This window comes from Stereum hirsutum (genome assembly GCF_000264905.1).
Source record: "Stereum hirsutum FP-91666 SS1 unplaced genomic scaffold STEHIscaffold_5, whole genome shotgun sequence".
Classification (NCBI taxonomy): Eukaryota; Fungi; Basidiomycota; class Agaricomycetes; order Russulales; family Stereaceae; genus Stereum; species Stereum hirsutum.
In genome coordinates, this window is record NW_006763135.1 from 104,655 (window position 1) to 117,160 (window position 12,506).

The 12,506-nt window shown below is 48.3% G+C and overlaps 2 protein-coding genes across 2 annotated transcripts; both read right to left on the reverse strand.

Moving 5' to 3' along the window:
- Positions 1 to 805: 805 nt before the first annotated feature.
- On the reverse strand, positions 806 to 1,907 carry STEHIDRAFT_155122 (uncharacterized protein; the record flags this gene model as incomplete). The annotated part of the gene is made up of 4 exons (XM_007302455.1): positions 806 to 851; positions 906 to 1,153; positions 1,211 to 1,412; positions 1,474 to 1,907. 4 exons carry the CDS (start codon positions 1,905 to 1,907, stop codon positions 806 to 808), a joined length of 930 nt encoding a protein of 309 aa, XP_007302517.1.
- Positions 1,908 to 8,998: 7,091 nt separating this feature from the next.
- Positions 8,999 to 9,527, reverse strand: STEHIDRAFT_120056 (uncharacterized protein). Its single transcript, XM_007302456.1, has 3 exons — positions 9,295 to 9,527; positions 9,161 to 9,226; positions 8,999 to 9,095 (listed from the first exon to the last, which is right to left on the reverse strand). The coding sequence occupies exons 1-2, from the start codon at positions 9,457 to 9,459 to the stop codon at positions 9,215 to 9,217; spliced, it is 177 nt and encodes a 58-aa protein (XP_007302518.1). The 5' UTR covers positions 9,460 to 9,527; the 3' UTR covers positions 8,999 to 9,095; positions 9,161 to 9,214.
- Positions 9,528 to 12,506: the final 2,979 nt, after the last annotated feature.

A 12,506-nucleotide genomic window follows, 5' to 3' on the forward strand; every position in this document is an offset into this window, starting at 1 on the left:
GCCATGTTGCTCCGAAATATAGTGATTTATCTACCAATCCGAACCCTGTGTGAAGCTCTATAGAATTGCTCTGACCCGAAGAGCAGCTCTTCGAGACTCTATGGCCACTCTAGCCACAGAGCTGCCAGTCTGCTCAAATTTCTGTCCGGTGGTTCCTTAGAGGCCGGTGGTGTGGTCTAATTAGTCTAGAAAGTCTATTCCTAGACCGGATAGACGCTTGCGGTCTTCCTGATGGTTCGTAAATGAGTAATATTCCTTACCGTCTAGTGAACATGGACTGACGGATACGGGAGCCATGGGACTAATGGTGGACGTGCAAAGGAGGGGACGCGGAAAGGCCAAGGTAAGAGGCGGAAGAACTATGATATTTTGCCATCATGTTTGAACATTTCAATCAATCGCAAATTAGATATTTGAGGCTAAGACTGTAGTTCGTACATGAGTAATATTCCTTACCGATTCGTGAACGTGGACCGACGGATGGGAGAGCGATGGGGGTAATGGTGGACGTGCGAAGGGGGGGAGGCAGAAAGGCCAAGGTAAGACGCGGAAGAACTATGATATTTTGCCATCATGTTTTGAACATTTCAATCAATCGTAAATCAAATATTTAAGGCTAAAACTATAATTCGTACCGAGGTGCCTTCTATAGATGATTCTTATACGACGCAGATAACGTGCATCTGTGTCTGATCCTGCCGAAGGTTCCGAGCCCGGAGTCGAGGAGGAGCGTGGATTGTTGGAGTCATTCAGTTCACCATGCTCCTGCTCTGCTGGGTGTTCAGATACCTCGGAGACACGTGCCCTACTTGTCATGTACCACATTCCGCAATACGAGCTCCAAGATTATGCTGTCAGATTGTCGATCAAACTTGGGTGAAAGATAAGAGATCGGCACAGCTTACCAGTTCAAGCCTGTGGAAGCATCTCTGTAGTCGTCGCGATGGCACGAGGGGCACCTGTCTATTATCATAGTCCCTTGAAGTCTGTGCAGTAGTGCGTTCATGTTGATAGAGTCACCAGCAGACACTTTCCATCTCGTGGGTTCGATGGTGAGGTTGCTCGACGAGGACGAGATGTCGTAATCACCGCGCTCTACAAACTCGCGACCGCCACGCCTGCGGAAATAAAAGCGAATGAATTCATCGAATTCCTGTGGCCAGATCAATCAAGTTATATCCGACAAGAGAGTGTGATTAACCGGACATACCGGCCATGTACGGCACAACTGATGCGGAAGGCGGATGGTTTGTCCCAGCATGTCGTTCAGCACTATAGGTCTTTCGTTATCGTTCAATCCCCCTTCCCAAGCATATCCAAGTACTCTGGGAACTCCTTCTACACATCGGCGAATCTCCAGAAGAGACGTATTTGTCGTTTGGATGAAGGCTTGCGCTTGACCAATGGAGAGGCTGATATAATGTCAGTCCTATTCACAAAAGAGAATAGTGATGGAATGCGTCGGGTGCGTACAGTGACAATATCCCATTTGAGGCTATGCTCTGCTCATCCATCTTCCTGCGTATCTCCACGAGATCTTTCCTCTGAAAGGACCTCCACTGGACTTTCCTCCAAAAGTCCGTCACTTTGCTTTTCGACCCTCCTGCGCGAAGACTAGGTTGAAACTTGGAAAGCCTGTCATTGAGGTCACGAATGATGGCATCGTAGTTTTTGGTAGCCTGATAAAGTGCCCTCTGAACAGGTAAGGTGAGGATATCGACGCTGGCCGCGAAGGCAACTCCCCGAATGAGGTTGAGCACTTCTAAGGTCGTGTTGAGTGAGGCCACCAGCTCCTGGTACTCTTGAGGCGCGCCTGCTGCGTCACGAATGATTTGAACGACGTTGTATGTGAGCTGAATTAGTGAGAAAATGTCCCCAAGGGAGCCGAAGGTAAACGCAGCGGACATGAGAGATGACCAGAGGAGGGACAGAACCAGACAGTACGTGGGCGGTTTGCAGCACGCCAATTCTTATATGGTCAGCGGGAGGATATGGCGAGGCATACGCATTGCACTTGCATTGCCTAGTCTATTTCTGAATTGTGGCTGAGGACAGTCTGCATCGTATCGGAACAGCTTCGGCACAGCCGTGAGAGCTTGAAGGCTGCGAACTTGCATATATATTTTCCCGTCGAGGCACTTAGCGCTCGACGAGCACTGCGAAATTCATGTCAGTTCTGCGCAGACCGTCTCCGTTCAATCTGACTTCGGTAAACATCTTCTTTGACTGGATGGATTACTCCTAATCTGAGATGAATCAAAGCCTGGAGAAGAATGCCTACGCCAGTTGTTCCCCAACACTTTTCGTTCGTGCCCATAAATACTCTGCGCGTCTCGGACTGGCTACTTTGAACTCATTATGCTTCAATTATGTCTCTTAAAATGGATTCCTCGCATTTTCACTCGGCATGCATAAAGAATTCTCGACTACACTTTATGTAATTGCACTATTAATCATAAATCTAGAACCGTACATGGGAGTTTCGCGAGTATCAACGCAATCATTCCAGCCCCTTACCTAACAGTTCGAGGCTACAGCTTTGTACTCAAGCTGTATATTACACCGGCCAAGTTGATCCTTGTCTATGAGCTAAAGAGTGGCGACGATGAATAAGCTCCTGCCCAGTCTCTTACCTGTTTGGACGCTCACTGGGCCTTGTCGATCCAGCTCATCCGCGGTATTCTTCGGAATTCATTCCATAGACACTTCAACCACATACAAAAAAATTGTATGCTATCGGAGGCACTCCTACATCGTATCCTGCATCCTACAGTCGAGACAAGAGACACAACGGAGGTAACTAATCAGGTTTTCTAGTCATTGTAACTACGTAAATTGAAACGATATCAAACTGACCTTCACTATTACTCAGTGAGAACTGACCGTCGTAGGCCTCAAGATACCTCGCGATTCAGCCGCATGGCTCAAAGACAGAGCTAGATACCGTCCTCATTCACGTCAGCTCAGCCCGACAATCACAGTGTAGATGGGAAGGAAATGAAATCGAACTTACGCCAATGGAGCACAGATCCCCACAGCAATCACTGTCGACCGAGCAGCTCGAAAGGAGAGGCAGACACTCTTGACGTGTGGCCTCAGATTCGGTCGCCAACGCAGTTGAGATGAGTGGTAAGAGCACAGCGAGGGCGAAGAAGGCGGATTTGAAGGAGAACAGCATGGTTGGTTGTATTTGACTGAGTTGAATGGCTCGATGAGGGGATGAGGATGAGGATAAAAACGACGGTGCTGGGTATTTTATATTTCAAGATAGGGGTGACGTTGGGGTGAGATGGCCGTCTCATTCGGAGGGTGGATCCAGGCAGTCCGGGAAGTACCTCTTCGCTTTGTGACAGATCTGTCAGGCCAAGAACGTTAGCCTCCCTAGTCTTCAATGACTGTCTGTCACTATTCCCTGTAAAAGTTTCAACGCCGTTGTTCGCTTAATCAAATTCCTACAAAATAGAGCTATTGATACAACTCTCGTAGATAATGGTCTCCGATCCACAGACAGGAGCTTGGTTAAATGACAGTGACAGAGTGGCATATGCTGCTCCCATTTGACTCAGACAAAACCTCTTTTATATGAGGGTCAACATGACCATTCGATGTATTAGCACGATTCATCGAGCGCAAGGCGTTGACAGAGACTTGACTGCTGAAAATCAAAACGTACAGCGGGGTACACGAGTCATGATGTACCGCTGACGCGAGTAATGACAGTATCCCTTAATAGAGAAGTGATGGGAGGAAGGAAGGAAGGAAGTCATATTCAGAGCATGTAACGGGCTCATGAAAACGACTACTTATGCAACGTGGCGGTCATGATGGAAGGTACTTGGGGAGGATCGGGTGCAAGTGAAATGCCAGCCGGAATGAATTAGTAAAACACTGTAGATTCTAGCGTCACCGTCATAGTTGCCTACTGTTTCCTGCTATGTGCTTCTCAAAACTCAAACTAATTGTTGTACAACGTGAGTGGAGTGATACTACGATCCGATGTGGACCGGGGACTGGTGTGACCATTGCAGAGCAATTGTGACCTTAGCGCGGACAAGTAATGTGGAGATGAAGATGCCGCGAATGTATACACTCACTAGTACGATGATCCACTGCGGATGGAGACCATACCGCGTGCGAATATCAACAATTGGGACAGAATTCAACTACCAGGTATCGCAAATGCTATTTTAGTGGGGATGACGGACTCGTTCCACGCTACGGTTTAATCCTTCCTATAACCTTCGTAGAAGCACAATGTTTGACGTGAGCCATGGCCACCGACTGGCGACGATGAGTATCATTTCGTCTCCGACTTTCATCTGTTCAAACTTGGTTCAAACCCTGACTGGTCCTTATCAAGCCAGCTCATCTTCGTTTCTCTTCGGACACCACAGTATTGATTTCGAAGACATTTCAACCACATACACCGAATGCACACATCCGAGGCACTCCCACTTCGTGTCCTACATCCTACAATCGGAACAACAAACAAAAACGGAGGTAATCGGGGTTTTCTGTTTTCTTATGCGTATGCGCACGCCAAACTCTGCCGACGAAACCTATAAACATATAATTCAGTATGAACTGCATTTCCGAAATATAACAACATCAAACTAACCTTCACTATCACTCATGGTAGAGGCCTCACGAAACCTCGAGACTCAGAGGGTGGCCTAAGCGCAGAGCTGAACACCGTCCTCCTTCACGTCAGCTCAACCCAATCATGACGACGTAGAGGTAGGTGTAGAAGAAAGACCACTCACGCCAGCGACGCAGAGATCCGCGCAGCACTCGCTGTCGACCGCGCAGCTCTGAGCGACAGGCTTACATTCGCGCTTTGCCTCAGAGGTCGACGTGGCGGAGACGAGGGGCAAGAAGACGGCGAGAGCGAAGAAGACAGACTTAATGGAGAACTGCATGGTTGTTTGAACTTAGCTGAGTAGAATTGTTGGATGAGTGGGTGAAGATGGAGATGAAGACGAAAGTGCTGGGGTTTTATACTCTACGGCGATGTCGGTTCTGCATGGGATACTACGGATAAATTGCTAGTAATCGTGAGGCTCAAATGTGTCACTTGAGGAATTACACCACAGTTCGCATCTTGTGGAGCCAGCATCGAAGGAAATAATGTCGGCAGAAAAGAGGATCGTTTTGTGAGCTCCTCGAGCTTGAGTGTCTATGTTCGTCCGGAGGACGCACCACAGTGCTCACGGTGCCCCAGTCGAGGGTGCCGCTTCGGTGCGTCACAGGTGCGTCTGACACCGTTGACCTTCGATAAATAGATGTAATCATGCTCTTCAAAACCTTCAGCCGCGTTCTTCACCCAGTAAGAGTGGTACGGAGATAAAGCCAGCGGTACTGCTGCTGCAATTAATGTGTTGTGGAGGCCGGCGTACCTTAATTCAACAAGAGTGACGGTGGTCATATGTTTGCCCCGTACATCGGCAATGGATGCCAAGATATACATACATTGTAGCACAACGCATCGAGGCCAACTCGAGAAAGCGACCTCGTTAGTGGGAATCCAAACCTAACACGGGTTAAACAGTTCATGATCCACAGCTGATGCGTGTAATGAACAGTACCCCTAGGTGGACCATCAAGGGGCGAAGTGGTCATGAGAAGAATCACGGAGTTGATGAAGTTGCAGCGCACATAAAGACACAGTGACACAATGAAACGAGTCGCCTGAGACTCAAAGGTGTATAAATTTGTCGTGTCAAAGGGGGAGTCTCCACAAAAGATCACCGCTGCAAAAACCGTAGAAACGTAGGCACTCCTCAGCAGGGGTGTGTGCCTTAGCACCCATGCTCATTGTGGCGAAGCGGGGTAATGCGATGACCCGGTGGAGATGTGGGCAAAGTGGAGGTAGACCAGACGAGAAATGTGGAAATGAAAATGCCACGGATAAATGAGTGGACGACTATGCGAATGGCTAAAAACGTCGGAAAACGCTGAAGGGTTTCCCATATTCGAAAACTTATTTCAGCTACTTACGACCTACAGCCTCTATTGAGGCTGTGGTCATTGCGCATCCTGCAGCAACACAAAAGATTTCCCGAGGGGATAAATCCTTCGCAATGTATCCCAAGGTTGACGATTACCACATGAGATACACGTTGAATCCACGTGTTATATGTGCACACCGAGTCCCCTAGAAATGAACTGATGATTGAGCGAGTGACCTCCGGTTTAAGGTTCTTTTGAGCGAATGGTATTTTAGTGTGTCAATCTGTTCAGCTATAACGCTGTGGAAACCCGTAACGGAATTCTGCACTGAAGTGGGACATCATGAGACTCAGTCTCCACTTCTCACATGGAGCTATGCACCGTTGTCTTCAAGAAAAGAAGAAAGATGTGTGTGTATCGATGGAAGAGATCGAGGGCTACCAGAAAAAGGTAGCCTGCGGCTGTAGGACGGCGATCTAGTGAGACATGTGCATTGGACAGGAAGCTCACGCGCGTCTCGGGCATGTTGAAATCTCCCACTCGGAGAAATATCTCCTGTATGGATGCACAATGGGTAACAAGCAACGGAAAGATGCTCCCACATTCATGCCCGTGCGGGAGAAGATTCGGAGAAAGGGTATACAACTTAAATCGACGATACAGGTGACTCAAGTGCATGAGGTCAAACAAGACACTAAAGGGAAAATTGGACCATCGTCACGATTACAGGATGCTACCGCACGTACAGAGGGAAAGATCAGACTTGAAGAAAAGGTGTTCCAGGTCCCCCGGTGTATTGCATAGACACTACCACTTCATATTCGGAATGCGGGTCCAGATTATGGTGTATAAGGCCAGTAATGAAAAGGCAACTAGGGACGATGCGCAAGATATGTTCAAAAGTCAACAAAAAAATCTACACCTCAGGGCGAAATGGTGCAGTGGAAGACAGCACGGGCAGATTCGGATCACAGATTTCAGAACTTTAAGGTCTCACAACACGCCACTCCGTAATACTCCGGCAACAACCAACGCCACATCTTCTGCACAGCTCGCGTAACAGTAGCTATAGTCGGTCAGGACGTCTCCAAACTTAGACGAGGATACAAAGTCCCGGATTTATAGATTGTCCAGCTGTGCAATAGAGCTTTACGTTCCTTCACAGACACACGTTTAGTCCACCAAAACTTTACACAATGAAAAACGAATAATATTATTCGCGGCCGATGGATACAGGGTATTCTCTAACATCACAGCAAATGACATATCGGGTATTCTAATTCCGAAACAGTGATACGCATTATGGTGTCAAATGAGGTTTAAACGACACCATAGTCTGAGTGACATACCTATGCTAGGACATCATCCGGGGGTGAGTGCCAGTGCTGGCGCGCTTGAAGGCGTGCAATTTACAAACACAGCTGAGGACAAGTTAATTGTGTCAGCAAAAGATCTGTAGCAACGACGTAGGCTCATGAGCTCACTCCGACGAGGCAGAGGTCAGCACAACACTCGCTATCAACAGCACAAGACTGAAGAAGAGGCTTGCATTCGTCAGCATCTGAGCGCTTTTCTTTCGGCGGAATAGCGACGGCGAAGGGCAAGAAGACGGCGAGAGCCAAAGTGGTCTTGATGGAAAAGTGCATGGTAGAGTGGATTGTTCTGTAGACAGGGTGGTGAGAGATGGAAAACAAGCAAATGTGAGGGTCCTTATATTGCTACGGGGTCTCTAACTTTCCCAAGTTCATAGTAATCGTGCTGAGAATCGAATCGCTGCGTGCATGCCTTGCAAGAATTCGAGAACGCTGCTGATGAGAAACAACGAGTAGCCCGAAGTCGTGGAAATGTTTTGTGAATACCAGAGGCCGACAGCGGAGGTACAAACGCAGTGTGCGACGTGATAAAACAGTTGAGCAAACACGCGTTAGCTCCAAGTACGATACAATTGGGGTGCAGCCGTTATTTATCTGTGACCAGCTAACGTAGTAGGTCAGCCAAAGCAAAAACGTGCACGAGGTAATCACATAAGTACTCCCGCACCAATAAATTGGGGAGTCGATAGACCATCCACAACTCCCCGCGAAGTAGTTCTCCATCGTTTTCCAAATGCAGAAAAGGTGCAATCTCAGAAAGCCATGCTAAGAAGAGTCGCGCACACCACGAAAGCATGGACACGCTGCAGACACGATGCACAGCATCCCAGCCGTGCAATCCATTTTCCTGAGCACCCTTCAAACGAACCAAATGCATATCCCTTCAACAAGCCAAGTCTAGAGCTATTGAGTACTGTTGATTTATGAGATGAGCCAAAGGTTCAAAAAGGAATACGAGAAGGAATCATAGTGGGTTTAAACGAGCTAACATGCTAGTAACCAAGACTCGTCAGAGGGATCTTCATTGGGAGCAACAGGTCCGCGAACACTGGATTCATCTCACGCCCAGGCATTTATAACACGGGCAGAAGATAGTGTGTCTCCGAAGTTTTCGTTGGCATGGACCACGCTTTCGGAGATTAGAGGCGTGGCGAGAAGGCTTCCATAAGGCAACCAAGAACGATTCCCAAGTAGCACAGGATATTTCAGAAATAGAAAGGAGGCGATGCTGCAGTCATCGTCGTCAAGTATTGAGACGCGGCTAGGTCATCAACCCGTTATGATTATACCATCGAATGTGTATGGCTCGCAGTTTTATCCAACCCTGAGTCAAATGTCAGAGACAATCAGATCATGTGCACCGGTAAAGATGCGAGAAGAATACACACACATGCCTGAATCAACAAAAACCTCAATTGACAACCTTCCACTATATAGCTGGATCACTACTCACCAGAAGCGACAGAAGCCCATACCGAAAGACAAAGATTATACGGATAGTCAGTACCATCCGGAACTGAGCGGATGCCGAGAGCAGCTACTTCAAAACGCGCCGAGAATCACAAGCAGAGTTTTCAAGGCCCACAGTCCGAAGGTTCTCGTTCAAAAGACGCACTCAATGAGATCGTTTGGTTAACATACGGTTGATGTAGAGTTTACCGAAGTCAGTTTACCGACGAAGAAGTATATTTCCAATAGGTTTACTCGTATAAATTCCCCAACATGCACCCACAAACCCGAAGTAGTTATCCCCACGTAATAGCAACACGACAGCTTGGAGAGGACGTGCATTAGTAGAGTCCCTAGTGCGATGGAAAGTATGGAAGCGTTGCACTCACCACGGCTGGAGAAGAGAACTCGTATCTCCAGGGTATATAAGGAGTGGAAGTCTCTTAGGCACACAGCTGCATCAAGAGGATCAGTCAACCGGGATTGACCAGAATATGACTGAAAACAGGGTGAATGTACGTACACCAGCGACGCAAAGGTCAGCACAGCACTCGCTGTCGACGGAGCAAGATTGAAGGAGGGGCTTGCACTCAGCCGTACCCCAGCGCTTCTCTGTGAGGGCAGCAGCGGAGGCCAAGGGCAAGAAGACGGCAAGAGCGATGAAAGCGGTTTTGACGGAGAACTGCATTGTGAATGAATGAATGTGGGATAGAGTCTCAAAGGGGGGAGTGCTTCTGGGTTTGGGGTCGAGTGGATGGGGAGCTTGAAGGGGAGAGGAGCCACTTTTATACTGCAGGTTGAATGAAGCCTAGACCAACAAAGTAATGGGCGGCGCCCGTTCTCGTAGATGGAACATGGTCATGGAATATTTGGTTCTCCCTCGAACTGGACGGACCGTGCGACATTCGGGATAAAAAGATGACTGAAAATTTTCAATACTACGAACAACGATGGGACCAGAAGGCGAAGTTCTCCAGAGTTAGGGAGGGCTAACAGTTTCATTGGTCAGGGCGTTTCGTACCCCGCCTTCGATTCGGATGGGCAATAAAGCTATTCTTGACATTGAACTGCTCTGGCAACGCTCCCTGGTCAATGCAGAAAGAACAAGGGGGACACAGACAGTCGGGTATCTAGACTTCTATGATGGCGTCAATGGATGAAACTTCCGAAAGGAACTGAAGTCATTTCCGTAACTTTCGTAGGGCAATATACCACACACCGGCAGAAACTCCCCGCACAGCAACGTTAGAATTATCCTGGGCGGGTAAAATTACGCATGCGTGTCATCGAGGAGTTATCCTCCCCCGTATGTACACGTGGATGCTGCCTTTGTGGACGGAGGTCAATGTGAAGCAGCCGAGGTGTCAGTTGATGGATAAAAGTCTATGATCATTACACAGTAGAGGACTGTCGCCGGAGAACCGTTCCTGAGACCGATACTTCTTGTGCGCCCAGCCCTATGACAAGACAGACACATTCACACATCAGTATGGCATACTGTAATTGAGAAGACATCGGGCAATCAGAGAACTCCAGAGGCTGCGGGTGAGATCAAAAAGAGAACCTGCCTGCGCTCAGCAAAGTTTTGTGGCCACACCAAGCGCTTACGAACGGCATATTATAAAGACGACCCACCAGATTAGGGCCCGAAGACGTACTGGCGTTAAGAAAAATCCGAGCTAACCAGTCAGAATTCCATGGCGGTGTAACCGATTCAAGGTCTGTGTTTACCTGCACAAAGGAAATTCCGTTCTCCTGGGTATCTTTTGAAAACGATAGAGAAATACTTGTACCGGATACCTCGTACTTCTACTTGTGCCACACAGTAAACGGCCTGAGAACGGCAGTTCAGCATAGTCATGAGATGTAATAGAACATCGCGACACAAAGTTGAATACCCTGAAAACAAGGCCGGCGGGGAGAGTGCGGTGAAGAATCAGATCTATAAGCCAAGTTCAGTGTGTGAGGCATCAGCGCTATTGTCGTCTAGACCCATGCGGAATCGATCCGAGCTCGGCAGGAAAGAGATGGGAAGTCCACGGAATTCCAAACTAGCTAGAACCGGGGGAACAGTGATACAAAAATCCTGCATCAAGGTGACAGGCCGACCAGGCGAAGAATATGTAGTCAGCATCACTTATCATCATCGTCTGTACCGTCGCGCGTTGAGACCGTGCTACGTCGAGACATTCTAGTTCCATGATTATGATACTACACCCAGAGAGGACACCAGAAGTTTGCAGTGAATCCAAGGACAATCCGAGATGGATGTTATCGATGAGAGCGGCGAGCGCGAACAAGGGAAACGTGGCATCGTCTATACAAGTCCCACGCTGGCGGGTATTCCCGGCACGTAGCATCGCTGGTGTTTCCACTTCTGCGACACTTGATACTTACCTTCTGCAACAAGAGTCCATGCTCGGATACTACAACTGTTTATCCTACATTAACCCCTGAATGAACCGCGTCGCTTGGACACTTACGATGAGCTACAGGTACAATTGTCGATAAATTGCCCGCAGGCTTTCTCGCTACTTCGACTTACACCTCTACATATTGCGTTTCACCGGCAATGCTCCCGAGCCTATCTATCCAGGCATTTTCTAGTCCGTGACTGTTGTGGTGGCATACGTTGCTTCATATCTTCGACCGTTCAGGCGCCTCGCTTGCCGGAGGTATCGACTCCAAAAGTCGTACACTCGCATGTATCCTCACCGCGGCATCAGCATTTTCTCTGGAACGAATGACCTCTCCCTATTCAACGATCGTGGCACTTGCATCCAGGGGAGAGCTGAAGCTGTTGTAATTCCGGCAGAACAGTCGTATGAGGTTATGTACCAGAGCGTCATCGTCGGTATGCTCGTGTCATGGTGACTCTGTCGCCGATACTGAAATACTGAAATACCGTTTCTCTAGCGCGTGCAGGGAGTCATTCTGCCGATTGGAAAGTATTATTCTTCGTATCATATACTTCACTCACTCTTTTCCTGCGACTTTCATCCTGTGACAACCGGGAACGTACATCAGCCTACTTATGGTGGCGTATCTCACGGGCATTGCGTTTGGATACTTCCCTCCAGAAGGGTCTTCCCCATGCTCTCGTAAGGACTTTTGTCCGGTGCGTCAGGCTCCTTGGATTTGAAACAGTAGGGGTGACTTGAACTTCATGCAGAATGAGGATTGTCCCTGTCACCAGGCGTCGTCGAGGAGGAGCTATCACAGGAGAAGGGCGACAATGACGCTCGGATCAGCCATCAGCACAGTTGAACATCGTCGGCTTCTTTGCGATGAGTCTTTACTAGCTACTTGATGCGAGTCTGACGATATATTCAGTCTATGCGATGACGAGGCAAAGGCATATAGGGGCTCGTTACCCTCTGTGCTTATATGGCCATCGCCCGACGACAGCGAAGCAGTTCTTATATATGGCAAGTCCATCACACATCGTTACTCCCTCTGGTGAACGGTACGCGAATTTTAGCTTATGTTGAGAATCTCTGAGTAGCAAAAGGAGTTGATATCGACTATGACGAGAAAGTGGAGGGGCCGAAGCAGAAGCGTGTAACAAAGGACCGTTCGGTTTTTGAGCGCTACTCTACACATAACGGGATACACATTATATGTCTGTCAGTCTCTTTTACTGGCCACTCAGACCAGTTTACTGCCAGCATATAACCGTACGAGACTGCTTCCTTTCCGTCGCGGAGAGCGAGAAATTGAACGACTTCAAAGGTC